This window comes from Clupea harengus, chromosome 3, assembly GCF_900700415.2.
Source record: "Clupea harengus chromosome 3, Ch_v2.0.2, whole genome shotgun sequence".
In the NCBI taxonomy this organism is placed as follows: domain Eukaryota; kingdom Metazoa; phylum Chordata; class Actinopteri; order Clupeiformes; family Clupeidae; genus Clupea; species Clupea harengus.
Genome location: NC_045154.1, coordinates 18430731 through 18458193, shown reverse-complemented (window position 1 = coordinate 18458193; position 27463 = coordinate 18430731). Strand labels below are relative to the sequence as shown.

Sequence of the window (27463 nt, the reverse complement as noted above, 5' to 3'; positions counted from 1 at the left end):
GATGTTTGTGTTCTTCAAATAATTTAAAATAGTTGTTTGTGTTCTGTAACTGTGACGAAGTGACTGTTGGTGACGGAGGTAACACAGTAACTCTAATCTATTCATTTCTTATTCCTTACCAATGCTAGTCTTACCTATAGGGATAAATCTTCACCATGCGCTGATATTCTCTGTGTAGTGTTGCATCATGGGTGCGGAGAGCTCTAACTAAGCTAAGCACTAAGCAGTCTTGTTGTCTGTGCGGCTCCCCCTACAGGAAGTTGATGAACATAGCGTTTGTGGACATGAACCCGTTCCCTCTGCGCCAGATCCAGAACCGGCGCACGTTCCACCTGGAGAAGGTCCGTCTGGAGCTGACCGAGCTGGAGGCCATCCGCCAGACGTTCCTGCGGGAACGCGAGATCTCCCAGCAGGGCCGCGACCTCATCAGCGACGACGAGGAAGACAACTAGACACGCAGCAGCCAATCAGGTCACAGGATTTCTATTTCAGCCCGCCTCTTGCGACTTCTGGAACTGCCCCGGGACCTATCACAGAGAGGTTCCCACCCCTCTAAGGACAGTGTTGCCCTCAAGTGACTCAGACAGGAAGTAGCAATGCTGAATGCTTGTGTTATTAGCAGCGTGGTTTTAGCGGCTGTGCTCCAGGCTGTTGGACCAAAGACGCACGCACAGCCAGTACCCCAACAGTATTTCTGCCAGTCCCTCTGGGCTGGCCGGTCTGATAGATTGTGTTTGCTTCAGAGATGGCCAAACTGCCATTGGGCGCCATCCTACAGTACTTCAATGCAAATCAGTATTTTCACAGGGAAACAACGGACTCCTTAAAAATCGTTCAGAATTCTCAGTGATTTGATCATGTTGGTGATCCTTTTCAGTCATTACAGTAACATTTGTCTGTAAAATGATATATTACATTTAGTTATTTTGCTTTCATGATGTATGTATTATACCACTTGATGATTGTGTGTATATTCCACAAATCTGCTCTCTCTCTCTCTCTCCCTTGTGTACATGTCTTCTAAGGCACTTCAATCACTTTACCCTGGAAGTATAGCTGCTGCCAGTATTCTCCTTGATCAACCCAAACAGAGTGTGCCTGTCCTTTCAGTCCGCATGTTCTGTTCTAGAATTAGCACAAGGTCATTCTAGATCGTTCAGTCTTACAAACCTCTAGAACGGATTGACCAAAGAAGCTGCTGAGAGACGAGGACCTCTCTGGTTCCAGATGGATTGAACGTAAGTGGGTTTACAGTCCTGCTGCAGCAGTGTTTAGCACACACTGCTAAGGTTGTCCCTGGCGAATGCTTCTTGTGATTTATATTAGCGCGCAGCTGCAGTGCTCTGCAGTATGGCTACATTATAAAAGAGCTAGGCTGGCAGATTACGCCTCACCTTTTGAGAAATGCCACAGCTAGTTCTTCCATTTCCCTCAAGCCCTAGTTCTGTTTTTATTCAAGTTTATCTCGGGATCAGTCCTAAAATGTATGGCTGTAAATGAGGCATTTGCTCAAGACAAATCTTACAATCCAGACCACAGTGTTAACCGACTGTACACCCTACTTGCCTTGCTGCAGAAGAAACACTGCACTCTATCAAGATGTATCATGTATTCCTCCTGTCAGCCACTAGATGGCACTAGTGCACTCATTAGCTATCTGCCTCTATACTGTTGTGTTTACTCACAGTTTACCATTGACTGAAGGACTTTTTTTTACTTTTTTGGGAATCAGTACAAAAAGGACGTGTATTTTTAATCAAGTATAACATTTGATTATGGTTCGTTTGTGGAGACTTAAGACATGCCAGTGCCAAATTTTGTTCACAGAAGAAATGGAATTGGACCATCAGAGCTCACTCATGAGGGATTCTTGTAAAGCCTTATCTGTTATTTTGCACTTTTCTTCAGCTCTGAGGCCCAACTTCTGCTGCGTATGTTTCCCAGTCTCTTTCCTTGTACATTTCCAGCGTTTTCCTCATCTCATGTTCGATGGCTATGCCTTTTCTGTCAATCCTTCAAAATTAATATCTTTTATATGTCTTTGCTTCTGGTTCAACTTGAATCTCTCTTTCTATGTATTATACAAGTGGGAACTGTAACATTTTTAAAATACTTTTTCCCCTTTTGTCATATACTATGACATGTCCTTTTGTCATATATACTATGACATGTCCTTCTGAAGCCCTTTCCTACTATGCAATACCTGCTGCAGTGTCCTGGCACAGTCACACACAGAATGTTGGACGAGACACGACGAAGAGAAAAATGACAACTGTGAATTTTGAATTTCTCTGTGAGAGCTGGTCTCTCAGGTCGCCCTGTTACGTTCTCCCCCCTCGTTTTGCACAGTCTCCACAGTATCCCAGGACAACGCTGGTACAAATCTACTTACAATCAGGTTTAGATCTGGTTCTGGTGTAGACATGGTCATCTTCTATTTTTTTTTTTCACTTTGTTTTCAAATGATGTTTCAAATGAATAAACTGTCCTGCACCCAATGCTTCATCTTCAGTCAGGATTTCATGTCTCTGTTCTTCAGCACCTCAGGGTGGGGTGGAGTGCTTTGCTTAATGACTTAAACTGGTATGGGCCTCCTCCTCCTCCATTCTCCATCCTCCACACCCTAGCTGTGTCGCTGGGCTCTCCTGGCTCCTCCTCTCTCCCCCGCAGGGCTTCCGTGTCTGCAGAAGTGATAAGAGAGGTGTCTACTACTCCTCACTCCCCTGCAGAAGTGATAAGAGAGGTGTCTACTACTCCTCACTCCCCTGCAGAAGTGATAAGAGAGGTGTCTACTACTCCTCACTCCCCTGCAGAAGTGATGAGAGGTGTCTGGACTACTCCTTGCTCCCCTGCAGAAGTGATGAGAGGTGTCTGGACTACTCCTCGCTCCCCTGCAGAAGTGATGAGAGGTGTCTGGACTACTCCTCGCTCCCCTGCAGAAGTGATGAGAGGTGTCTGGACTACTCCTCGCTCCCCTGCAGAAGTGATAAGAGGAGGTGTCTGGACTGTACAGTTGCTGTTGAGTTGTTTTGTTCACTTAAATCACATAAGCTATGATGTCATTCCATTTTCCTTTTTGCTCTCTTTGTATTCTTTTTTGTTTTATGGCTCATAATAACACATTGCTGAGGTGTGCTCGTGGACATTCAACTTTACTATCTACCCACCACCATGGCTAGCTTGACCTTTGACCTTTCTGTTGGAAATGTAAGGTCTAATTGTCTATGTTGACACCTGTTCAAAATGACGATACAGGTAGAAAGTGCTGTTCCCTTCATTTGAAAGTGACAGACAACCTGTTATGTGTTACAGTGTAATCTTTCTTGAATTTTTTTTTATAAATAGCATGCTTACTTAATAAACATTGTTATTCTGCACTCAGCTTTTTTGCCTTTTTGTGTGTGTGTGTAAGTAGGTGAAAATGTGCGGCTGTGTGTGGGAGGGGGTTGCATCACCATGTGCAGTATGTGCAAGTACGGCTGAACAAATAGTTTGAATTGTGAGGTAATTGTGTGAACTCTTAGCGCAGAGGCCTCACTCCCTCAGAGGGTTTGCAGGTTCATAGGCATTTAACCTCAGCCTCCGAGGAGCCTCTATGGATGTGTTCAGGTTCATAGGCCTTTAACATGTGTCCAGTGTCATAGGCCTTTAACCTCAGCCTCCGAGGAGCGCATCATTCTGCACAGCCTCTATGGATGTGTCCAGGTTGCACATATAGTGCTGGATGTTTCTTTGTTATTTGAGTTGGCGTGAACACTGTTTTTTCCTTTTTCTTTTTTTTTTATCCCCACAGTTTTATACATTCCACTGAGGTACTTTATTTCTGAAGTCAGTCTGAAAGAACTGATGCACAAAGTTTGGTATGTGTGAATATTCTGTGTCAGTTCTCTCTTAAAAGCCACAAGGGACATTTCCTGTCTCGCCCACAGTCAAGTTTACCTCAAGCCAGGCTGAGCTGGTTCTTCCACTCTCCGGCAGATGGCAGTGTTATGCCTTATCCGCAGTAAACCTCAATCCAGCGCCATAAAGGCTTTTATTGGCTCGATGGGGGTTTAGGTTTGCCTTGATTTACGCATTGACGTAAGTATTGTAGCCCAACCCTCATAATATTTCCAATGTATATCTATTTGAATAATTTATTCAGACAGAAAAGAAAGTTTGTGAACATTTCCAGAAATACTGCATGGGTTCAAACTTGACTTTCAGTAGGTGGGGTGTGAAGTGCAACCATTGATTATTGCTCATAAGTGTGTGTGTGTGTGTGTGTGTGTATGTATGTGTATGTGGAGGGGTGCGATGCGGTGGTGGCGGTAATAGGGCGCACTACAAAATTGGGCAATCATTCCATTGAAGATGAGGCGCTGTTCAGTGATATGTCCACAATAGGTTGTCTGCGAGGATGGCGACATGACATTCCGATGTTCACTTGCACTAGTCATGACTGTCACTGTGACAGCTGTCCCCAGCTCTCATTTACAAGTAACCCGTGACATCACCTGTAAGGTTGCCATTTTATTATTGAATCAGGCAGTGCGTCATGCTGCATTTTTAAACACGCAAGTTTGGAGTTTGGGCGTTGTGGTTACTTCGGCAGGCTGTAGATGGCGCATCCACTGACTGCTCAACTACGCATTTGACAGAGCCCAGTCCGGGCAGAGAGTTGAGGAGGCTGCGCACTGCAGTCGGGGATAAATTGAAGTAAAGTTAGTCGACTCTCATCACTTTTTATTTGTTTACGAGAACTGCAATGCGAACGCTTAGTCAGACCTGGCAGTAATATTGATATCAAGGTGAGGAACTCTTTTCATTGGTGTTCATACCTTTTATTGATTGTATTGCGTTGCAGCTTTGTCAAATTTGTTTTCACAGTGACAATTCTTCAGCGAAGCCAAGTTTCCTCAGTAAGTGAAGTTGATTAAAACTAGGCGCACAAGATGTTACATTTGTTGTATGGGAGGTATAGCGATGCGACTATCTGGTGTACACTATCTGATAGCGTCTAGTGCACAACATACTACTTTGCGGGACCTGCCTGAAATACAAATGTTGTCATCGCATGCAGGCTATGTGTTCTAACCTGAACGGAGATGAAGAATAGTCGAAGACAACTGGTCAAGTGTAAATATACGCCTGGAGAAACACCTGTTTGTCCGTCCTCCGTACTTAACCTAACGTTACCGTTTTCACATACCTGTTATATGCTGTCGCCACTGACAGAGGAATTACAGTGTAGGCTACTGGTAGGTTAACCAGATCACAGCCAAACACACACACACAGACACACACACTGCATTTTAGCTCATTTGATCCTTTACAATTATTTACTGCCAAAGCCGTCTTAATTCAGCTTTGTTTCTGAACAGCAGTTCATTTATTCAAGGGGAGATCAGGCTACCTTGTAACTCAACACAACAGGAGCAACTGGCTACGTTCCCAAAACTTTTTCAGACGGGTTCCCAACAAACGCAGATTATTCCTCCGTCTAGTTTTTAGACTGCACACATGTGCGACCGACGTTAATGTCCCGATTGCATTTTTTTCTTTTCTTTTTTCGCCGTTTTCAGTGCGGGGCTGGAGTCTGTGCTTGGCAGTGTTTCAGCATGACCGGGGGTAAGACTACAGTCGACACGCGTGCTGGTTCCACCTCTGATTGTGGAATGTTGCGCTGCGTGCAGGGACCTGTGCCTGTGTTTGCCGAGTATGTGTCTGTGAGTGTGTCTTCCTGCTCACACGCCTCATCGGGGGCAACAGCAACAACTGCTTACACACACTCACGTATTTTCATTCCGCAGGGCTACCAACTGGGTTGCGTGCTTGCAGAGAGAGAGAGAGAGAGAGAGACACACACGTCACGACAGTCTTATTAACTCTACCTGTCACCGCGTCTACTCAAGAGGCAATCGTCATCAATGAGGACACTAGGAATGGCTGTGTTCAAGCAACAACGAGTGGAGGATTTCTACGAAATTGGAGAAGAACTTGGGAGGTGAGTGACACCTACTTCAATAGTTCCACGTGTTCAACCACAGGGGTACACGGAAATACCCCCCTCCCTGCTTCAAAGCAAGGAGATGTTGGTGTGTGACTGTGAGCCTTTCACTCTGATTATCTGTGGAAACTGATCTGTCCCTAAGGATCCAGTCAAGGGGAACAGAAATATGTCCACTTGAACTTTGGGATGGGTAGGGCCAGAGATGGGTGGAGTATTACAGGCATAGCTGAGATTGCAGACAAACTGTTTCTTTCCTTATGCAGACAGTTGTGTTTACATGGTACTGTAATTAGAGGCATTCTTCTGTTCCTAAGTTCCAACACTATAACATAGCGTCCGGTGTGCAGCTCTCGTTGTTGGGGTTCCTCGAGTCTCATTTCCTGGCTTCTAATGTTTGTATTGATACTAAACAAGAATGCCACACAGAGGAGAAGGCGTGTCTGAACGAACCACTACTCCTAAACGTATAAAATCGCGTGGTTGTGCACTCTTTGAACGAACCACTACTCCTAGACGTATACAAGCGTGCGCTTGTGCTCTCTTTGTCAGCACAGAAGAATGGGATGGGTGTTGTCAGCCCACTGCTTTCTCTCCTGAGTCATGTTTTGCTCTGTACTTTCCAAAAGCACTTTCCCCATAAACGCTGCCTCAACAGGCAGCTCACACTCCCTCTGAGGGCCCGGGGATCAGGGAAGGGGAGAGGAGAGGACGTCAGCATGGTGGTGTTGGCTGGGAAGCACCTGTTTCGACCTTTGGAAGTCACAAATCTGTTGAGAGGGGGAAATGTAGGGGAAATGTAGGGCGTTTGAACAGGGCGGTCTGTGAGCGAGCTTCAGGAAAGGTGGGACTGTTTTTACAAGAGGAATATTACCCCCAAAGTCAGGTGTCAGTCTCACGGCCATGCACTCAGGCTCTGGAGACCATACACACACATACACACACCCTCACATACACACACACACACACCTTCACGTACACGCACACGCACACAGACACACACAGGTGTGAGTTGCACAGCCATGTGCCCTGGCTCTGTAGTCCAGGTGCTTGGGTGGCTCTGACTGTGTCAGGTTTCCACCGATGGCTTGTTTGTGTTCCCCTATCTGTCATTCTCATGCAGCTTCAGTGGCACACCCACAGTCAGACAATTGAGGAATCAGGTGTGTGTGTGTGTGTGTGTGTGTGTGTGTGTGTGTGTGTGTGTGTGTGTGTGTGCGTGTGCGCGCGCCTCCATACATCACTCAAGACCTTTTGTTGTCTAATTGTTGCTTTTCCTTTTCTTTCTCTGTATGCTCACTGATGAATGTCTCTTATTGTCAAGATGACCAGTGACTCTCACAAACACTGCTCCAGTTGGGGGCTGACCAGTGACTCTCACAAACACTGCTCCACAGTTAGGGGCTGACCTGAACTTGTAGGTGTAGGCTCGTATATAATGTCAGCAAGAGCAGCTTCCTTTGTGTGGTGGTGTGTGTGTGTGTGTGTGTGTGTGTGTGTGTGTGTGTGTGGTGGTGTGAAGATGTCTGTGGGGGGGATTTGATAGCGAAGCGAAAGAGGAAATACTCAGTACGAGTGTGTACGAGTGTGTACGTGTGTGTGTGTGTGTGTGTGTGTGTGTGTGTGTACGTGTGTGTGTGTGTGTGTGTGTGTGTGTGTGTGTGTGTGTGTGTGTGTGTGTGTGTGTGTGGCGACACAGAATGGTGCCTGATGTTCTGCTATAGCATGACAGCTGCAAGAGTGAAGGACAGAAGATAAACTGGGAGTGGAGTGAATGAGAGAGAAGAGAGAGAGATGGAAACACGGAGAATGAGAGAGATGGAGAATGAGAGATGCAGATGATAAGAAAGTTACAGTGGTATAGAGAGATACAGACAGAAACTCAAACATTCTGAGAGGCAGAGAGAGAGGCAGAGAGAGAGGAAGATGAAGAGGGAGATGAAGAGGCAGATGAAGAGGCAGAGAGAGAGGTAGGGAGATGAAGAAAGAAAGAGAGAGGAAAGGAGAAAGGGAAGAGACAAATATTGTGTGTGTGTGAGAAAGTGTTTACTAGAGGAGGAGAGCGGGTGAAGACAGGGGGTCTCAGGCGGGACATCTGTGGAATGTCTGCAGCTCTGTAAGTGGAGAACGCGCAACTCACCAATCAGAGCCCAATCATGTAGAATAGATGTGGACACTGTGGCTATTTCGGTGCCAGACTCTGGAGAAAGATTGTTGATATTTGAACTCAACAGCCAAACAAATGCACCCCTCCCTTCAGTGCTCCGGCCCTCCTAAAGGCGCCAGCATGCTTCTGCAACAGCGGCTGCGGCTTTTCACGCTGTTGTGTCGATGTACTCGTTTCATTTCATGGTTCCTTAAGGGTTGCGCGTGTTGCAAAGCAATTCACCGCCAGAACAATAGGTGGAGTAACGTTTTTTGTCGAGGACGACCTAGAGAATTACGTCTTTGTGTGTGGAAGTCGTTGGTTTGTTTATTTAAGTCATGGACGTGCCAAGGCAGTGACACTCACAACTAGGCTTGCTGACCAAACCATGAGGCGGAACCATGTGGCGGAACCAATACGGCGTCCAGACCCCCGATGCCAAGCATATATTGATCCACTGGTGGATTTTGGTCGGCCCCCTACTGGTGATGTGTCACATCTGGTCCGCTCTCAGACCACCGTCATCTTTACTGTAACTGGGCATGGATGTTGAAATAACATCAAATGTTAGCAATTCCTGGAATTTCCTAAATCTCAAGGTGTTTCGTTTAAATGTTTAAATGTCTTTGACAGGCTAAGTAATACAAGTTTAAATGAAAGATTTCTCCAACATGCGACGATAGATTTTGTTTAATCTTTGTGTATTGATCTTCATGCTGGGGTGGTGTATTATAAAAGTGCAATGGTGTATTTAATATGATTTAAAATCAAGTATAATGTCTATGGCCTTTCAACTAAGATTTTTTTTAAATTGCGTCAATAGATTCTGTTCATTCTTTGTGTGTGGATCTTTGTGGTGTGTATTATAAAACTGAACTCATGAGTAGAATATGCCAACGGCACTGAAGTCAATGGACACCAAAAACCTAAGAATGGCAGAGTCCCAACAAAAAATCGACGAATAGCTTGACGCTGTTTGGCTGTTTCTCAAGATTATGTTGTGTTAGCTAGGGCTGAACGATTAATTGCATTTGCGATTTAATCGCGATATGATAGAACGCGATTTTCTAACCGCAACGTTCGCGATTAAAAAACGTGGTCTAACAAAAAAATTTTTTTTAAGATGGTACATTTTGCACACAGTGTTAAAAAAGTGCATGCCTAGTGTTTATACTTGAAATTACTTTTTTTGAATTACTTAAATGCACAGTGGCAAAGCCACCGATTTGTTGTTCTTGTTTCTGTAATGAGCAGTTAAATAAAAATGTAAAATGTGGGAAAGAATATTTTACACTAAATGTATCTAATATTGTGTTGTTCATATTTAAATCATTCATTACGTTTTGTTGGGGGAAAAAAGAGGAAAAAAAAAATCGCATATTAAATCGCAATCGCAATATTTTGGTAAAAAATCGCAATTAGATTATTTTCCCAAATCGTTCAGCCCTAGTGTTAGCATGCCCCCGGCCTGGCCGCCTCCTGTTGCTGATTGGCTGGATAAGTGTTGTGTGGTTCGGTCGGAACCCCTAGCACACAGAATGCTAGCAGACAGCTAGCAGACAGCTAGCAGACCATGAGGACGTATTTGCTGGATGTGATAAAAAGTGTTTTTGGTTAGAAGGTGCTTACTGCACCTTTAATACCTCTTCATGTCATCTGAGGTATTAGAAGAGAGATTATGGTGTTTAATGCGTGCACACAAATGCACACACAAACACACCCAAACACATACACACATACGTACACACCCAAACACACAAACTTCTGCACATATATATGCACACTCACGCACAGACATACACACACACACACACACGTACAACACACACACGTACAACACACACATAATCACATAAAACCACGGATGTTCTGAGTGAGCACGCTAACACTCACACAGGAAAACAGGCCACCTCTTGCTCTTATCAACACAGTATTGTGGTGAAATAGCTGTTTGGCACGCCTCAACGTAAATGTCACGGAGCATTAGGCTTATGAAACAGCTTTGGCAGGTGAAACCGGACCCCGAGGTTCCATACTCTGTGGCCATACAAGCACCGGTCTGGTCCAGGGCCCGAGTCCGAGCCCCTGGATCACACAGAAGATGTGTGTGTGTGTGTGTGTGTGTGTGTGTGTGTGTGTGTGTGTCTCTCCAGCTGCCCCGAGCCTGTCAACCGACCTGTGAGAGACGTGAGGAGTTGTTATGCAATGGAGGCTAGGGAAGGCAGCGGCCAGGCAGCGGCCAAGGCTAGGGAAGGCAGGGAATTGACATGAGATGGCTTAACTGGGATTGGATAGAAGGTGCAATGGAGAGAGGAGGAGAGGGGAGAGTACAGCTAAGGGACCAAAAAAAAAGTTGATCAGCAGTTTTCTGCCTTTCTCACACACACACACACACACACACAGACTGCTCCATATTTGGGCATGTGTATGATTGAGCCATTTCTGTATGTGTGCTTGAGTGTGTGTGTAAAGACAAGCATCAACCCCGTTGGCCTTTGGGCTCATGGTGAGTATGCTGGAACAAGACCTCATCTCTAGTTCACTGAGCCGTTGCACCCTTGAATAGACAAGTGGTTGAAAACAAGGAAGTGAAGCTAGGAGATCCAAACGACTGATAGCTTAGATCCCAGCAGAGGCTGCCCCGGCATGCAATTACCTGTTTCCTGTTGTCAGTGCAATGCAGTCTTAAAGTAAACTCAAACACATTAGGAGAACCTGTTTGACACCACCACTGGGGTGTTACTGAATAAATATGCCTTCTCTTGTGGTGGAGTACAGTTACCGTCAGGGTGTGATTTGTCAAAAAAACAGAGAGGGGGGGGGGGGGGGGGGGGGGGTTTAGTTGTGAATTGTGCCAGGTGTTGGCGAGTTGAATTGTACCAGGTGTTGGCGAGTTGAATTGTGCCAGGTGTTGGCGAAGCCACTGTTGTTCTGAGGGCTGCTCGTGTCAGTGGGGCGCCTCACTACATTTCAGAAACAGGAACAAAAAGATCAGCTGAAATTAAAACAGGAAACATCTTGTGCTCTTCTAATACAGATCTAATGTAGATAGAGAAATGTAGATAGAGAAAGTGTACTGTATATTTAAATGGAAACCTTGTTCACAGTTGTGTTGTGCATGTAGATCCACAGTGTCAGTTGTCAATTGGTACTGAGCTGAATTGTATAGGTTGGTTTCATATGTGATAAAGTGTTGCTCCAGGTTTGGGAGAGGCCCATTGATCACATTGTTTGTGAGGAACAGTGTTCCTGCTGAGTGAGACGCTAACAGCACCAAGGTGGTGGGTTTGATATCCAGTAAGCTCACACACTCATAGAACACACTCCTGGCTTGAACTTACTGTAAATTGCTTTGGATGAAAATGTCTGTTCAGTGGTGACTGACAAATGTAGGATCACGTATGCAAACAGCTTCTCAGTCTGCTGCAAACCGCTTCTCGGTCTGCTGCGTCAACTTCCTAACTGAAAGAGAAGTCTAGCGTGTAGTGAGACAGCCTTCTTTGCATTAAGTGTTTGAGGAAGTCTGTCCTTATTTTTAGCAGAGGAAGGCTAAGGGAACTCGGTGTCCATTCAGTCGGTATCCCTTAAGTTAGCCCACCTACATCGCTAGTAGTGTTAGCCCACCTACAAAGCTAGTAGTGTTAGCCCACCTAGATCACTAGTAGTGTTAGCCCACCTACATCGCTAGTAGTGTTAGCCCACCTACATCGCTAGTAGTGTTAGCCCACCTAGATCACTAGTAGTGTTAGCCCACCTACATCGCTAGTAGTGTTAGCCCACCTACATCGCTAGTAGTGTTAGCCCACCTACAGCATTAGTAGTGGACATTCAGTCGGTATCCTTAAAGTTAGCCCACCTACATCGCTAGTAGTGAACATCCTCTGTTTCGCCTAGATTAAATGCTGTTCCACCAAACATCACATCAATCCCATCCGAAGCTCTCAGATAAGGTTATTTGGATCCTCGACCACATGTGTACTAGCTGTGACCTCAGTGTTTGGACCCAATGTTTTTGGCACCTAGTTGAAATGAACAAGGCATGCCATTCATAAGCCTCGATTATCACCTCTTTAGACAGGCGTGGGTGTGCTAACACCTCTATCTGCCTGTCTGACTCCTCGTCTCGCTCGCACGCACACACACACACACACACACACACACACACACACACACACACACACACACACACACACACATCTACACGTACATACAGTGCTCTGACTAAAACACACACGCACATACATGTGCACAGGTCCACTGCACTCTAACTGAACTTAACACCCTCATACACTGTCACATACATACACACACACACACACACACATTGTACATGAGGGAGTGAGGGATTTTTATTGGAGACGTGGAGCTGTGTTGTCGTGATTCATCAATTATGAAACAGGCTTTGTCTCTCCAGCAGTTAGTTCCCCCAGGCTGCTTCTCTCTCTCTCTCTCCCTGTCTCTCTCTCTCTCTCTCTCTCTCTCTCTCTCTCTCTCTCTCTCTCTCTCTCTCTCTCTCTCTCTCTCTCTCTCTCTCTCTCTCCCTCCCTCTCTCTCTCTCTCTCTGTGTGTGTGTTTGAATGCTGGGATGGCGCCACACATCTCCACACACACGCACACACACACACAGCCCCCGTCCAGAATAATAACCTGCAGCTGTCAGGAGTGGAAACTCCACTGAGACCCCCAGGCACACAGGCTTAGGGTACAGACCAGTACAGACACAACTAACACACTCACACACACACACACACACACACACACACACACACACACACACACACCTAATACACTCACACTAACACACACACTTACACACACACACATACACCTTGTACACTCACACTAACACACACACCGAATACACACATACACACACACATACACATACACCTAATACACTCATACTAACACATACACCTAACACAGTCACACTAACACACTCTGGTACAGTACAGGTCACTGCACTCATACACACGCACACACACACACACACACACACACGCACACTGACACCCATAGGCATGTCTGAAAGGGCCTGGGCATCTCTCCTCTCTCACATGTGTGCTTTTGCTTTCATTTGTCTCTCTCTCTCTCTCTCTCTCTGTCTCTCACTCCATTTCACTCGTCTTCACTTGTTTGTTGCTCTGTCCTTTCTTCTCTTCTTACCCTCTGTCTCTTGTTTTTGTTTGTTTGTTTGTTTGTTTCTATTCATCACCTGTTTGTTTCTCCCTCTCGCTCCCTCTTTCTTCCTGATAAGGTGACTGAGCAGCATTACTTTAAAGGTGTACAGAACTCAACTCCAACTCTCCATTACTTTAAAGGTGTACAGAACTCCATGTGATGAGGGAATGAGGCTCTATATCCACGAGGAAGATGAACCTGATCCCTGTTGCAATACTCTAGGAGCAGGGGTGCCCAAATTCTTTCTTGTCAGGGGCCAAATGTTAGTCGGAGTCGAGGGCCGAGGGCCTAAACCAAAGGTTGATGTTAGGTCATGCTCCGTTACATCCAAATGTATTGCATAATTGTGCACAATTAACATTAACATTTAATAGTACTATATATACCCCCAAACTCAGAAGGGCTGATAAATGTGACAAACCAAACCCCTGTAAGGGGGTCTGGGGGCACCCTCCCCCAGAACTCTTTGGTGATTTTCTTAAAATCAGAGTATCTTAAATCACCATTCAATTGGAAGTTTGCACATTGACTACTGGTTGTTTTCATATTTCATATCAGCATTCTTTACACACACATAGGTAAGGTACATACAGTTGGCAGCTGCTAGCTTGTGATGAACTGGTGTTGCTATATGTGAATATGAACTCATGAATATGAACTCGTTCATACGAAGTTGCACAGGCACCCTGAGGGTTTTTACCTTTTCTAATGTTCTACAGTTGCCAGATCATTTATGAAATGCAATCATGTCTTACACAATAAATACACTATACCATTTTCAACCCATTTGTCAATCTGGCAACCTACACCCTATTGCGCAGTTGATCTTTCTGTGCATGCTATTGACGCGCAAAGTTAAAACTCAAAGGGAAAATGACAGAAGGCGACGCCAGTGTACCAACGAAGAAGGTGAAATATGTTTGTAAATTTAAGTCTTGTTGGACAAAGGAGTTTGCATGCATATCAAAGTATATCATTGAACACCACTTACTATTGGCCCGCTCTACACTTTTACTCTAGAAACTCACAAAACATTCAGTGACGGTTTTACTCAAAATGGTAAAATATAAACGTAATTGTGTTAGTCAGTGGTATTCAAATGCAATCTTTAACCTACGGTAGAGTTGAATTTACACTGTAGTGAATGCATATGTTTGCTTCCAGCTATGAGCTACAGTGCCCTCCGCAATTATTGGCACCCCTAGTGAATATGAGCAAAACAGGCTATAAAAAAATATGTCTTTGCTGTTTATCCTCTTGGTCTTTCACTCAAAATATTCACAAAAATCTTACCTTTTCATTGAAGTAAAACTATTGAAAGAAAAAAAAACTGTTGACATTAAATAAATATTTTTCCCCAAAACATGTGTGCCACAATTATTGGCACCCCTTAATTTAATGTTTTGTGCAGCCTCCCTTTGCCAGGATAACAGCTCTGAGTCTTCTCCTATAATGCGTGATGAGGTTGGTGAACACATGGCACAGGATCTGAGACCATTCCTACATGCAGTATCTCTCCAGATCCTTCAGATTCTGAGGTCAACGTTTGTAGACTCGGCTTTAGCTCATCCCACAGATTTTCTATGGGGTTTAGGTCGGGGGACTGTGATGGCCATGGCAAAACCTTTATTCTGCGGTCGGTGAACCATTTTTGTGTTGATTTTGAGGTGTGCTTCGGATCATTGACCTGCTGGAAGGTCTAACCACAGCCCATTTTAAGCTTACTGGAGGGGGCTGTTAGGTTTTCATTTAATATCTGCTGGTATTTGATGGAGTCCATGATACCATGTACCCTAACAAGATGTCCAGGGCCTTTGGAAGAAAAACAGCCCCACAACATCAAAGATCCGCCACCATACTTCACATTGGGTATGGGGGTCTTTTCTGTATGGCTATGTTTCTGTCTACGCCAAAACCACCTTTGATGTTTGTTGCCAAAAAGCTTTATTTTGGTCTCATCTGACCATATAACTCGGCCCCATTAAAAGTCTGACTTACATTTGGCAAACTGTAGGCGCTTTAGTTTGTAGTTGATTGACAGCAGAGGCTTTTTTCTGGCAACCCTCCAAAACAACTTGTGGTGATGTAGGTGGCGTCTGATGGTAGTTTTGGAGACTTTCTGACCCCAAGACTCAACTCACCTCTACAATTCTCCAGCTGTGATCCTTGGAGATTCTTTTTCCAGTCGAACCATCCTCCTCACGGTGCGTGGGGTCAATGTACACATACGTCCGCTTCCAGGCTGATTCTTAACATCTCCTGTCGCTTTAAACTTCTTAATTATTTCCATGATAGTGGAAATGGGTATTTTCAACTCTTTAGAGATTTTCTTGTGTCCATTTCTTGATTTGTGCAGCTCCACAACTTTCTGTCGCACATCGTCACTGTGTTCTTGGGTCTTTCCCATAGTGATGAATGACTAATGGAATTTGGCCTGTGTCACCTCATATTTGTACGCCAGTGGAACAGGAAGTCATGGTTGACCTCTTAAGACTTCCTTATCAAACAGGTGAACTTAAAAATGTAAAAAATGACTGTAAATATACTTCAGTTAGATTTTAATTATAAGATTTTTCTAGGGGTGCCAATAATTGTGGCACACATGTTTTGGGGAAAAATATTTATTTAATGTCAACAGTTTTTTTTTCTTTCAATAATTTTACTTCAATGAAAAGGTAAGATTTTTGTGAATATTCTGAGTGAAAGACCAAGAGGATAAACAGCAAAGACATATTTTTTTATAGCCTGTTTTGCTCATATTCACTAAGGGTGCCAATAATTGCGGAGGGCACTGTACGCTTGTTGACTCTTCACGGTGTTAAATTCACTCATTCTGGATCAAATCAACACTGTGATTTTGACACTCTCATTTGTTATTCTGCAGCTTTGAGTCATGTACACAGATACGTTTGGCCGCACGGTCAGTTTATAGATCAGATAAATACCTCAGTCTTTTACTCGTGGCTGATAGCAAGACCGCGTAGCACTATGTCACTAATGCAGTTACCTCCATACCAGAGGTTAATAGGGAACAGCCGCCCCTCAAGGCTAAACTTGTGGACATCCAATCCAAAGCCAGCTCATCCGGTCCCTTTGAAAGCAACAAGCATGTAGTGACTCTTCAGGGAACACCGTGTTATGTCTATATCTGAGTTTTGTCTGAATTGCTGTTTGAGAGGCCAGAACAGCTGGAGGGGATGGAGGGAGGAAGAGGAAGGAGGGAGAGGAGGAGGGAGAGGAAGGAGGGAGGGGAACACTTAGGCACACAGAAGGGCAAAGTGCCTACGAGTGACAAGGAGAAAGAACTGAATGTGAGGAACATGGAGGACAGAGTATTCCTCCCTGTGACGGCCGCTTATGGCCCCGAGGGCGAGGACAGGCCTGCCTGACCAGAGAGAGTGCTGGAATGTGGCTGAGTGGTTTACACCGTCAGGGGACAGACCTTATCCAATACCCCCTATTACACTCAGACACACACACTCTCACACACACACACACACACACACACACAAACACACCCACATCCACACACACACACACACACACACACACCCATGTGCGCACACACACGCACATAAATAAACTTACAGACCAAAACATTCACACTCAGTCACACACACACACACTAACCTTCAGCGGGCCCATCAACACAACGCTGAGTCAAGCAGGTGGGGAGAGAGAGGCCTGGTGGTGAGAGGAGGGGGACTAATTTTAGAGCTGCACAGGGCCTCACATCTACGAGGGGCCACACATCTACATCTACGAGGGGCCACACATCTACGAGGGGCCACACATCTACGAGGGGCCATACATCTTTGAGGGGCCGCACATCTACGAGGGGCCGCACTGGAGGATCTCTGGAACTCTGCAGGGATGTCTGGACAACACAGGAAATGATGCATCTGTAATCAGATGAACACCACCATCCCTGATATGCATGCACACACGCGCACGCACACGCGCACACACACACACACTCACCATATCTGTGCCACTCCCCCTGCCCACACACTGCATGTCTGTGATGGAAGCCAGGCAAAACACACACATTAATAGGCGCATACACACATGGACACACAAACATGTGCAGTAACACAGTGTGCTAGCTGTGGAATGGGTTTGATGAGTTTGACTGTGTCTCTCCCCCTCTTCTTCTCTGTCTACATCCCCCTTTCTCTCTCTCCTTTTCCCTCTCTCTCACTTGATCTCTCCCCTTCTCTCTCTCCCTCTCTCCCCCTCTTCTTCTCTGTCTACATCCCTCTTTCTCTCTCTCCTTTTCCCTCTCTCTCACTTGATCTCTCCCCTTCTCTCTCTCCCTCTCTCCCTCCTCCTCTCTCTCTGTCTCTCTGTGCCAGTTCTCCTACACTGAAGTGCTTGAGTCACATCCATTTATGTAAACTCTCTGCTGTGGTGATGTGCTTGTCTTTTGCGTGTGTTTCCATTTTGAGTTTGGAGGCTTTCAGACGGACCACTGAGCTGTTTGACACAAATAGCCGGCTCTTTAAAAACAAATGAGCCCCAACTGAGTGTACTTTTAGTGTGTGTCTGTGTCTGTGTCTGTGTCTCTGTCTCTGTCTCTGTCTCTGTGTGTGTCTCTCTCTCTGTCTGTCTGTCTGTGTCTGTGTGTGTGTGTGTGTGTGTGTGTGTGTGTGTGTGTGTGTGTGTGTGTGTGTGTGTGTGTGTGTGTGTGTGTGTGTGTGTGTGTGTGTGTGTGGACCCCCGAGTCACCCAACGCTCTGATCTCCCCAGCGCTCGTGGCATTTCTATTGGGTGACAGTGACACCCATTCCAAGTGTGACGGCTTGAGAGAACCGCGCTAGCACTTAGTCACTTTCCCACCGTCACTCATTCACTTCGCCTTTCTCTCTCTGTTTGCCTTCTCTCTCTCTCTCTGTTCGACCTTTCTCTCTCTCTGTTCATCTTCTCTCCTTTGTCTCTCTGTCTATTTCTGTCTCTCTGTACGTCTCAGTCTCCTTCACTCTCTGTGTGTGTGTGTGTGTGTGTGTGTGTGTGTGTGTTCACTCTTGCACTGTCTCTCTGTCCCCTCACTGTCTTTTTGGCTCTCTGTCTGTCTCTCTTTCTCTCTCTTTTCCTTTATTTTCTTTCTCTTCTTGTCTCTTTATCTCCCCCCTCTGTCTGTCTGTCTCCCTCCTCCCCTCCCTCCTCCCTTTCTCTCTCTCTCTCTGGTCAGTGGTCTCACTCTCTCTCATTTTACCCCCCGCCCCACCACCTCTCCCCCTCTCTCTCTCTTCCTCATTCCTCCCTCTTTCTCTCTCTCTCTCTCTCACCCCCCCCCTTTCTCTCTCTCTTCCCCCTCCCTTCCTCCCTCCTCTCCTCCTCTCCTCCCTCTCTCTCTGGTATCAGTGTACCCTGACCTGTCAGGCCGTGGTTGAGTGTCGGTGGAGTCCATCTCCGGCTCGGCGGCGTTCCAACCGATAGCGCGCTGACCAGGTCACCAGTGCATTCTGGGATGCTTAGCCCACTGAGACTTAGCGGCCGTGCTGCAGTGTTGAGGTGTGTGCTCTGTAAGAGCGTTACTGCACACGTCCGCGTGATGAAAGTGTTACTGCACACGTCCGCGTGATGAGAGCGTTACTGCACACTGTCTTGAGTGTTGTCCTAATGAGGTGTGTGCTCTGATGAGAGCGTTACTGCACACGTCCGCGTGTTGAGAGCGTTACTGCACACGTCCGCGTGATGAAAGTGTTACTGCACACGTCCGCGTGATGAAAGTGTTACTGCACACGTCCGCGTGATGAGAGCGTTACTGCACACTGTCTTGAGTGTTGTCCTAATGAGGTGTGTGCTCTGATGAGAGCGTTACTGCACACGTCCGCGTGTTGAGAGCGTTACTGCACACGTCCGCGTGATGAGAGCGTTACTGCACACGTCCGCGTGGTCCACTATATGTGTCAGCTGCAGTAACACAGTAACACACACTTCCATACCGTCAGTCATAGGCTCTATAGTTCATATAGGATTAGTGGCGAGTATGAGGCCATATAGGGTTAGAATGAGGCCATACAGGGTTAGAATGAGGCCATATAGGGTTGGAATGAGGCCATGTAGGGTTAGAATGGGGCCATATAGCGTTAGAATGAGCCATATAGGGTTAGAATGAGCCATATAGGGTTAGAATGAGGCCATATAGGGTTAGAATGAGGCCATATAGGGTTAGAATTGGTGCTCATGTGGTATAGATGTGTTGCTTTTGTGAAACAGACATGGTTGTTGCATTGAGCACGTGGGTTTCGATGATTGTAGCCACAGTGTTCTATAGCTACTTAGACCCTTCTTAGTATTTTTTTTTTTTTTAGTGTTTTTTGTTTTTGTGTCATTTCATTTTTTTATCATCATCCTTTGTCTTGGCCACTCAAAATGTCCTTTGCCAACTTGGTCTAACTCACATCCAAAGCTGACCCAGAGGAAACAGAGAAGGTTATGTTCTCAACAGCTGTTTTTCTGCAGCCAACACGAAGGAGGGTGAAAAGACCCAGAGAGCTGCTCACTGTATAGTGGCAGAGGAGTACTCTCCTCTACACGCACATAGTTGGCATATTCTGGGCACAGGCAGAGGAGTACCCATGGAGGAGAGCGCTGGCATGACTAACCGCCGCACCAGAGTGCTCAGAGCGGACCTGCCCGCCACAGTGGTTCTGAGTGGGAGACAGCAGAGCGGACCTGACCGCCACAGTGGTTCTGAGTGGGAGAGAGGCATTCCGTCTCAATCGCTGCTTCCCTCTCTATGGGAAGGGGTTTCTTCTCACTTCTTTATTTCTTTATTTGTTTACTTTTGTTTTGCTTTTTTCCTGCCCCCCACGCCCTCAGGCATGCCAGTGTTTGGATGTCCTCTCTGTCTCTCACTCTGACTCTCACTCTGTATCTCACTCTGTCTCTCACTCTGTCTCTCACTCTGACTCTCACTCTGTCTCTGTGTCTGCCTCTCACTCTGTCTCTCACTCTGTCTCTCACTCTGACTCTCACTCTGTCTCTGTGTCTGCCTCTCACTCTGTCTCTCACTCTGTCTCTGTCTCTGCCTCTGTCTCTCACTCTGTCTCTGTGTCTGCCTCTGTCTCTGCCTCTGTCTCTCACTCTGTCTCTCACTCTGTCTCTGTGTCTGTCTCTGACTCTGTCTCTGACTCTGTCTCTGTGTCTGTCTCTCACTCTGACTCTGTCTCTGTCTTTGGTGAGAGGCGCTTTGTCTCGGCACCCAGATACAGACGTCCCCCCTGAATGGCTTCAGATTAACCGCTGATGCTGCCTCCCATGCAAGCCCCTGCCAGTCTCTTAATACCTGTTTTATTGTGCTCTAATTCTTCTTCTATTACTGATGGCTGAGATGGGAAAGCCTATTTCGGTTCCGTCTCTGCTGTCGGTTCTGTTCAACCACACACGTGTTTCCTCAAACCCACACATGGCCTCCGGTTCTTTATTAGACCCAGAGGAAATGAGGAACTTTGATGGCGTGTCGTGTTGTTGCAGAGGGACGGCGTGTCGTGTTGCTGCAGAGGGACGACGCGTCATGTTGTTGCAGAGGGAGGCTCCCATCGTCTCTGAAAGCCCCCGTGATTGGCTGGTTTTGCAGAGCGATGTGCCCTCTGATTGGCTGGTTTTGCAGAGCGATGTGCATCTAGCATTATGTGAGCTTTAGAGGACTGGCCCGCCGTTATTGCTCATTAAACTGAGATTTATTCAGACTCAGGTTGTGAGATGTGGGAACATGATTTCTTCATCGTCCTGCATTAAGTGTTTTTGTGAGCTTTGACCATAGGTGAAGATAGGGTATGTTGTATCATACTGCCTGTGTTGGCATAGGTGAAGATAGAGTATGTTGTGTCATACTGCCTGTGTTGGCATCGGTGAAGATAGAGTATGTTGTATCATACTGCCTGTGTTGGCATAGGTGAAGATAGAGTATGTTGTGTCATACTGCCTGTGTTGGCATAGGTGAAGATAGAGTATGTTGTGTCATACTGCCTGTGTTGGCATAGGTGAGGTCAGTGGGCTCCAACATTGAGGCCATAGTTAATGTGTCTTGGTGAGGTGCCTTAGATGACTTCTCCACAGATGACACAGAGACACTCCATTGTAATGTCCAATCAATAATAATAATAATAATAATTTCTGTTCTGTGAGGCGTTTCTGTGTTGTGTAGAACCCTCTCCCATGTGTTCTGTGTTCTGTGCTGTAGTGGGCAGTTTGCCATCGTGAAGCGGTGCAAGGAGAAGAGCACGGGCGTGGATTACGCTGCCAAGTTCATCAAGAAGCGCCTGAGCCGAGCGAGCCGCCGCGGGGTGCGCCGCGAGGAGATCGAGCGCGAGGTCACCATCCTGCAGCGGATCCAGCACCCCAACATCATCACACTGCACGACATCTACGAGAACCGCACCGACGTTGTGCTCATCCTGGAGCTGTGAGTGAGGAACACACCCACACACACACACACACACACACATACACCCACACACACACACACACACACACACACACACACATACACCCACACACACTGCAATTAGTGTATCCTTCTTACTGCATTAGTTCCTTGCCCTAGAGTACAGTCTTAATACGATGCAGTGGTGAAGTTTAATGGGAAGCACTGAAGTAAAGCAGACTATGCACCTGACACAATGTGCCCAAAACATCAACATGTAGATCTCCTGGGAATGGTCAAGGGTCATGGGTCAAAGGTCATTGACTGGTTGTGTTACTGCTCCTGGGAAGGGTCGTGGGTCAAGGGTCATGGGTCAAGGGTCATGGACTGGTTGTGTTACTGCTCCTGGGAAGGGTCGTGGACTGGTTGTGTTACTGCTCCTGGGAAGGGTCGTGGACTGGTTGTGTTACTGCTCCTGGGAAGGGTCGTGGACTGGTTGTGTTACTGCTCCTGGGAAGGGTCATGGACTGGTTGTGTTACTGCTCCTGGGAAGGGTCGTGGACTGGTTGTGTTACTGCTCCTGGGAAGGGTCATGGACTGGTTGTGTTACTGCTCCTGCGAAGGGTCATGGACTGGTTGTGTTACTGCGTAGTTTGAGGTAAGAAGCTCTACAACCATGGAGCTGTGCTGGTAAGGTTACTACCTAACCTGTTATAACTATAGGAGTATAGTAAGGTACCTGACCTGTTATAACTGTAGGAGTATAGTAAGGTACTCGACCTGTTATATCTGTATGAGTATAGTAAGGTACCCAACCTGTTATAACTGTAGTATAGTAAGGTACCTGACCTGTTATAACTGTAGTATAGTAAGGTGACCACTCGACCTGTTATAACTGTAGTATAGTAAGGTACCTGACCTGTTATAACTATAGGAGTATAGTAAGGTAAGGTGACCACCTGACCTACACAGTGTGTAAACACGTAACCCTGTCCTGCCTCCGTCTGCTTTGCTATACCTTCAAGCACAGATCCTTTCATCAAACTCACAGTTGTTTCTTGGTGGAGTCTCCATTTCTGATTAAATTCATCTGATTAAATGGGTCTTATGCAAACACAGGCAATGTTCCCAACTGGTCCTGCATACCGGGAGCGGCAGGAGCGCTGTGCCAAGTGGAAGCAACTTAGCAGCGGAGGCTGCTGATCCTCCTTAAGAGTTTAAAATGTGTTGTTTTAGTTTTCGTTGCTAAAACCACTCACTTCTTTTGTGTGTGCGTGCCTGTCGTTCAGCCGGTAATGGGCCTCACTGATGAGCCTCTCAGCTCCCTATGGACACATTAGCGCACTAGAACTAGAATAGTGGCTTGGACACATTGGCTCACTAGAACTAGAACAGTGGCTTGGCTAATCATCTCTACAACAACCCTCTTTCAAGCCATACAAGCCCCCATAACACAGTACAGCCAAATAAATAGGGCAGGACATTCAGCAGTCTGAATATAATCATTATATCACAGTCACTGCTGCTCCTCTGTGTCACAGAGCACATCGCCACGGGAACCCTCCTGTGTCACAGAGCACATCGCCACGGGAACGCCAGTGTGTGCCTGTGTGTGCATGTGTGTTTGGGCTATGTGTGTTTGGGCCGTGTGTGTTTGGGCCGTGTGTGTGTGTGCCTGTGTGTTTGGGCCCTGCGTGTGTGTGTGTGTGTGTGCCTGTGTGTGTGTGCCATGTTTGTGTGTGCCATGTGTGTGCCTGTGTGTTTGGGCCGTGTGTGTTTGGGCCGTGTGTGTTTCTGGAGGAAAAGTCAGGACTTTGGAGAGAGACAGAGGTAGAGGGGCAGAGGGGGGAGGGAGGGAGAGGTAGAGGGGAAGAGGTAGAGGGGGGATGGAGGGAAAGGTAGAGGGGAAGAGAGAGTGAGAGACGGAGAGAGAGAGGGGTGGGGGGCTGCTGGGAGGCCCATAGTGGGATCTGCTTCAGTGACAGCCCACGTGTGTGTGTGTGTGTGTGTGTGTGTGTGTGTGTGTGTGTGTGTGTGTGTGTGTGTGTGTGTGTGTGTGTGTGTGTGTGTGTCTGCATGGATGTGGGTGTATGCACACGCAGTGATGCACGGAGGCCCAATTAGGACTAATTGAAGGAGCCGAATTGAATCAAAGCCTGCGGTGAATGGGCAAGCCTTGTGCGAGGCGGTCAGCTGCAGTCCTGCTGTAAGTGAAGAACATCTAACCAGTTCCACCACTGACCAGGGCTATCAGCAGGCACAGGCACAGGGAGGGAGGGAGGACTGCACGGGTGTGTGTGGTGTGTGTGTGTGGTGTGCTGGACCAGAGCCGCTCCCACGTGCTTCACCGTCCAGGACTGGAGCCCAAGCTTCCTGTCGCCAGTTAGATAGATGTGATAACATCTGACATCACGAGGAGACCTGGAGGAGACCTAGAGGAGGCATGAGACGTGAGGCATGAGACGTGAGACGTGAGGGGGACAGCTCTGCGAGGAATTGGTTTATAGGGAGCATGTCATTAGTATGATAGCATTTGCTTCATACCAAAATGATGGGAAAAAGGTTTACTTTTAGTGTATGTGTGTGTGTGGGGGGAGGAAGAGAGAGACTTCCTGTGTGGTTGAGCGTGTGTGTGTGTGTGTGTGTGTGTGTGTGTGTGTGTGTGTGTGTGCGAGAGAGCAAGACTCCATCTACTTTAGTTTTTAAATGCTGTAATCTGACTGTCCTGTGGTCGTGGAGCTGCTGACACCCCCACACTGTTTCCTGCCCCCCCGCGCTCACATAGCTTCACTGTCACAGGCAGGTTAACAGCACTGACCCAACAGGCCGTGTGTGTGTGTGTGTGTGTGTGTGTGTGTGTGTGTGTGTGTGTGTGTGTGTGTGTGTGTGTGTGTGTGTGTGTGTGTGTGTGTGTGTGTGTGTGTGTGTGTGTGTGTGTGTGTGTGTGTGTGTGTGTGAGAGAGAGAGAGAGAGAGATTCAGCAGGTTAACAGCACTGACCCAACAGTGTGTGTGTGTGTGTGTGAGAGAGAGAGAGAGAGCTTCAGCAGGTTAACAGCACTGACCCAACAGTGTGTGTGTGTGTGAGAGAGAGCGAGAGAGCTTCAGCAGGTTAACAGCACTGACCCAACAGGCCGTGTGTGTGTGTGTGAGAGAGAGAGAGCTTCAGCAGGTTAAAAGCACTGACCCAACAGTGTGTGTGTGTGTGTGTGTGTGTGTGTGTGTGTGTGTGTGTGTGTGTGTGTGTGTGAGAGAGAGAGCGCGAGAGAGCTTCAGCAGGTTAACAGCACTGACCCAACAGGCCGTGTGTGTGTGTGTGTGTGTGTGTGTGAGAGAGAGAGAGAGAGAGCTTCAGCAGGTTAACAGCACTGACCCAACAGGCCGTGTGTGTGTGTGTGTGTGTGTGTGTGTGTGAGAGAGAGCGAGAGAGCTTCAGCAGGTTAACAGCACTGACCCAACAGGCCGTGTGTGTGTGTGTGTGAGAGAGAGCGAGAGAGCTTCAGCAGGTTAACAGCACTGACCCGAGCGACTTCTACAGCAGGCCGTGTGGGCAAGTTCATGCCATGACAGAGCAGAGACAGAGCTCTTGACCAATAGGAAGCTCCAGTTTTCCAGCAGTCTTGAAGATGATTGGTCCTGGTGGAGCATAGTGAACTAAGGGAGTCTTGGGTTACAGCACCCGCTACACCTAGCACCCCTCAAACGTCACAGTTGGCAAGATTGTCAATCGCCCATGCCGCTTGTGCCGCCTGTGCCAAGTATACTCTACTGCTGGTAAACAGCAGGTACTTCCCCAACAACAGAGCTGTCATTCTATGATTATCTGTGTGTGTGTGTTAGAGGCTGTTCTATGATTATCTGTGTGTGTGTGTTAGAGGCTGCGTCATCACAGTGTTTATCTGATGGCCACACCGTCACAGACAGAGAGCTGTATTTACATGTGTCCATTTCAATCAGAGTGCAGTGTGTGTGAGACTGGAGGGGTGTGTGAGTGTGTGTGAGACTGGAGGGGTGTGTGAGACTGGACGGCTGTGTGAGTGTGTGTGAGACTTCCCCTTCAGCAAAGCATTGAAGGGAAAAACAGAGCTTGCATTCATGCTATGCACTTAGTTGAGTCATCTCTGTGTTTGTGTGTGTGCAGGAGAGTGTGTGTATATGCGAATGCGCAAGAGTGTGTGTGTGTGTTTATGCAGTGTGCGCCATGTATGTATGCAATCCTCTGATCTTGCTGTAGGGGTTAGGGGTGTATGTAATGTAATCCTGTCATCTTAATGAGGTGTGTGTGTGTGTGTGTGTGTGTGTGTGTGTGTGTGTGTGTGTGTGTGTGTGTGTGTGTGTGTGTGTGTGTGTGTGTGTGTGTGTGTGTGTGTGTGTGTGTGTGTGTGTGTGTGTGTTCTTGCAGGGTGTCAGGGGGAGAGCTCTTTGACTTCCTGGCCCAGAAGGAGTCTCTCAGTGAGGAGGAGGCCACAGAGTTCCTCAAGCAGATTCTAGACGGCGTTCAGTACCTCCACTCCAAACACATCGCACACTTTGACCTCAAGGTATGTGAACACTCTCTCTCTCTTTCTGTCTGTCTCTCTCTCTCTATCTCGCTCTCTCTCCCTTTCTGTGTCTCTCTCTCTCTTGGTCTCCCTTTCTGTCCGTCTCTCTCACTCTCTCTCTATCTCGCTCTCTCTCACTTTCTGTCTCTCTCTCTCTCTCTCTCTCTCTCCCTTTTTGTCTGTCTCTCTATCTCGCTCTCTCTCACTTTCTGTCTGTCTCTCTCTCTCTCTCTCTCCCTTTCTGTCTGTCTCTCTCTCTCTCTCCCTTTTTGTCTGTCTCTCTATCTCGCTCTCTCTCACTTTCTGTCTGTCTCTCTCTCTCTCTCTCTCCCTTTCTGTCTGTCTCTCTCTCTCTCTCCCTTTCTGTCCGTCTCTCTCTCTCTCTCTCTCTTGGTCTCCTCCGTTCTCTGTCTACCTTTCTCGCTCCCTCTCTCTCTCTCTTTCTCTCTCTTTCTATCTCCATCGCTCTCTTTCTCTCTCTCTCCCTTTCTGTCTGTCTGTCTGTCTCTCTCTCTCTCTCTCTCTCTTTCTTTCTCTCTCTCCCTTTCTCTCTCTTTTTCTCTCTCTCTCCTAACTGACTCCTAACTGAGCCTAACTGACTCCTGGCCCCAGAGGGATCTCCCAGGCGGATGCATTCTGAACCCTTTCCCCTTGAAAGGCTGAGGAGAAAGTGGTGTGCGTGTTGAGAGAAAAGCTCGGTTGCTATGGCAGCAGATCATGTCTCCAGCAGGCGGGGTTCTTTGGCCTTTCCTGCTGGGCATTCCCTCACTCTCTGGTTGCATAGCAACACCTGTAGCCCCTCGTCATCGAGTGTGTGTATGGTTACGGATGTGATGGCTTCTCAGAGAAATGTTCTCCCTTTTGAGGAGAGCAGCAGTGTTCTATCTGGTCAAATTCTAGTTCAACAGTATGGCATTCCGCTGTCCATTTGAAATGATTTCCACTGGTCTAATGGAATGGTCAGTGAGGGAAATAATATGTTTTAATGAAATATTCATTATTCACTATTATGATTATTAAATATTTAGATATAATTGAATTGATTGAAGATCAACATTTATGTTTCATCACTTCACTGATGCTGTAATTGAAATTATTCAATTTAGTTGTCAAATCGTAACTGGACTTGTATGTCCGTTGTGGTCCATGGAAAGTGATGTTGACCCTGCTGATGTCATTGGCCATGTCCTTTGTCACACTAATGCTTTGCGCCTCAGGTGACGTAGTGTGCGA

The 27463-nt window shown here is 46.9% G+C and overlaps 2 protein-coding genes across 4 annotated transcripts in view; both read left to right on the top strand.

The window, feature by feature from the left end:
- tbc1d2b (TBC1 domain family, member 2B) overlaps positions 1-3377 on the top strand; it is a 30399-nt gene extending 27022 nt beyond the window's left edge. The window contains exons 13-14 of one of the 2 annotated variants that reach the window (XR_004163407.2): positions 257-2701; positions 2786-3377. Coding sequence is in view for 1 of the 2 variants with exons in the window: in XM_031564836.2 (XP_031420696.1) it covers positions 257-452 (196 nt within the window). In the remaining variant the exon portion in view is untranslated. Of the gene's footprint in view, positions 1-256 lie in introns of both variants that reach the window. The other variant, XM_031564836.2, reaches the window with a different exon arrangement.
- Positions 3378-4547: 1170 nt separating this feature from the next.
- The window catches only part of dapk2b (death-associated protein kinase 2b), a 35673-nt gene continuing 12757 nt past the window's right edge, over positions 4548-27463 (top strand). The window contains exons 1-4 of one of the 2 annotated variants that reach the window (XM_031564835.2): positions 4548-4790; positions 5793-5986; positions 21508-21729; positions 26092-26230. In XM_031564835.2, the coding sequence (XP_031420695.1) occupies positions 5910-5986; positions 21508-21729; positions 26092-26230 (438 nt within the window). In that variant the 5' untranslated portion in view covers positions 4548-4790; positions 5793-5909. The remainder of the gene's footprint in view (positions 4791-5792; positions 5987-21507; positions 21730-26091; positions 26231-27463) is intronic. The other variant, XM_012818723.3, reaches the window with a different exon arrangement.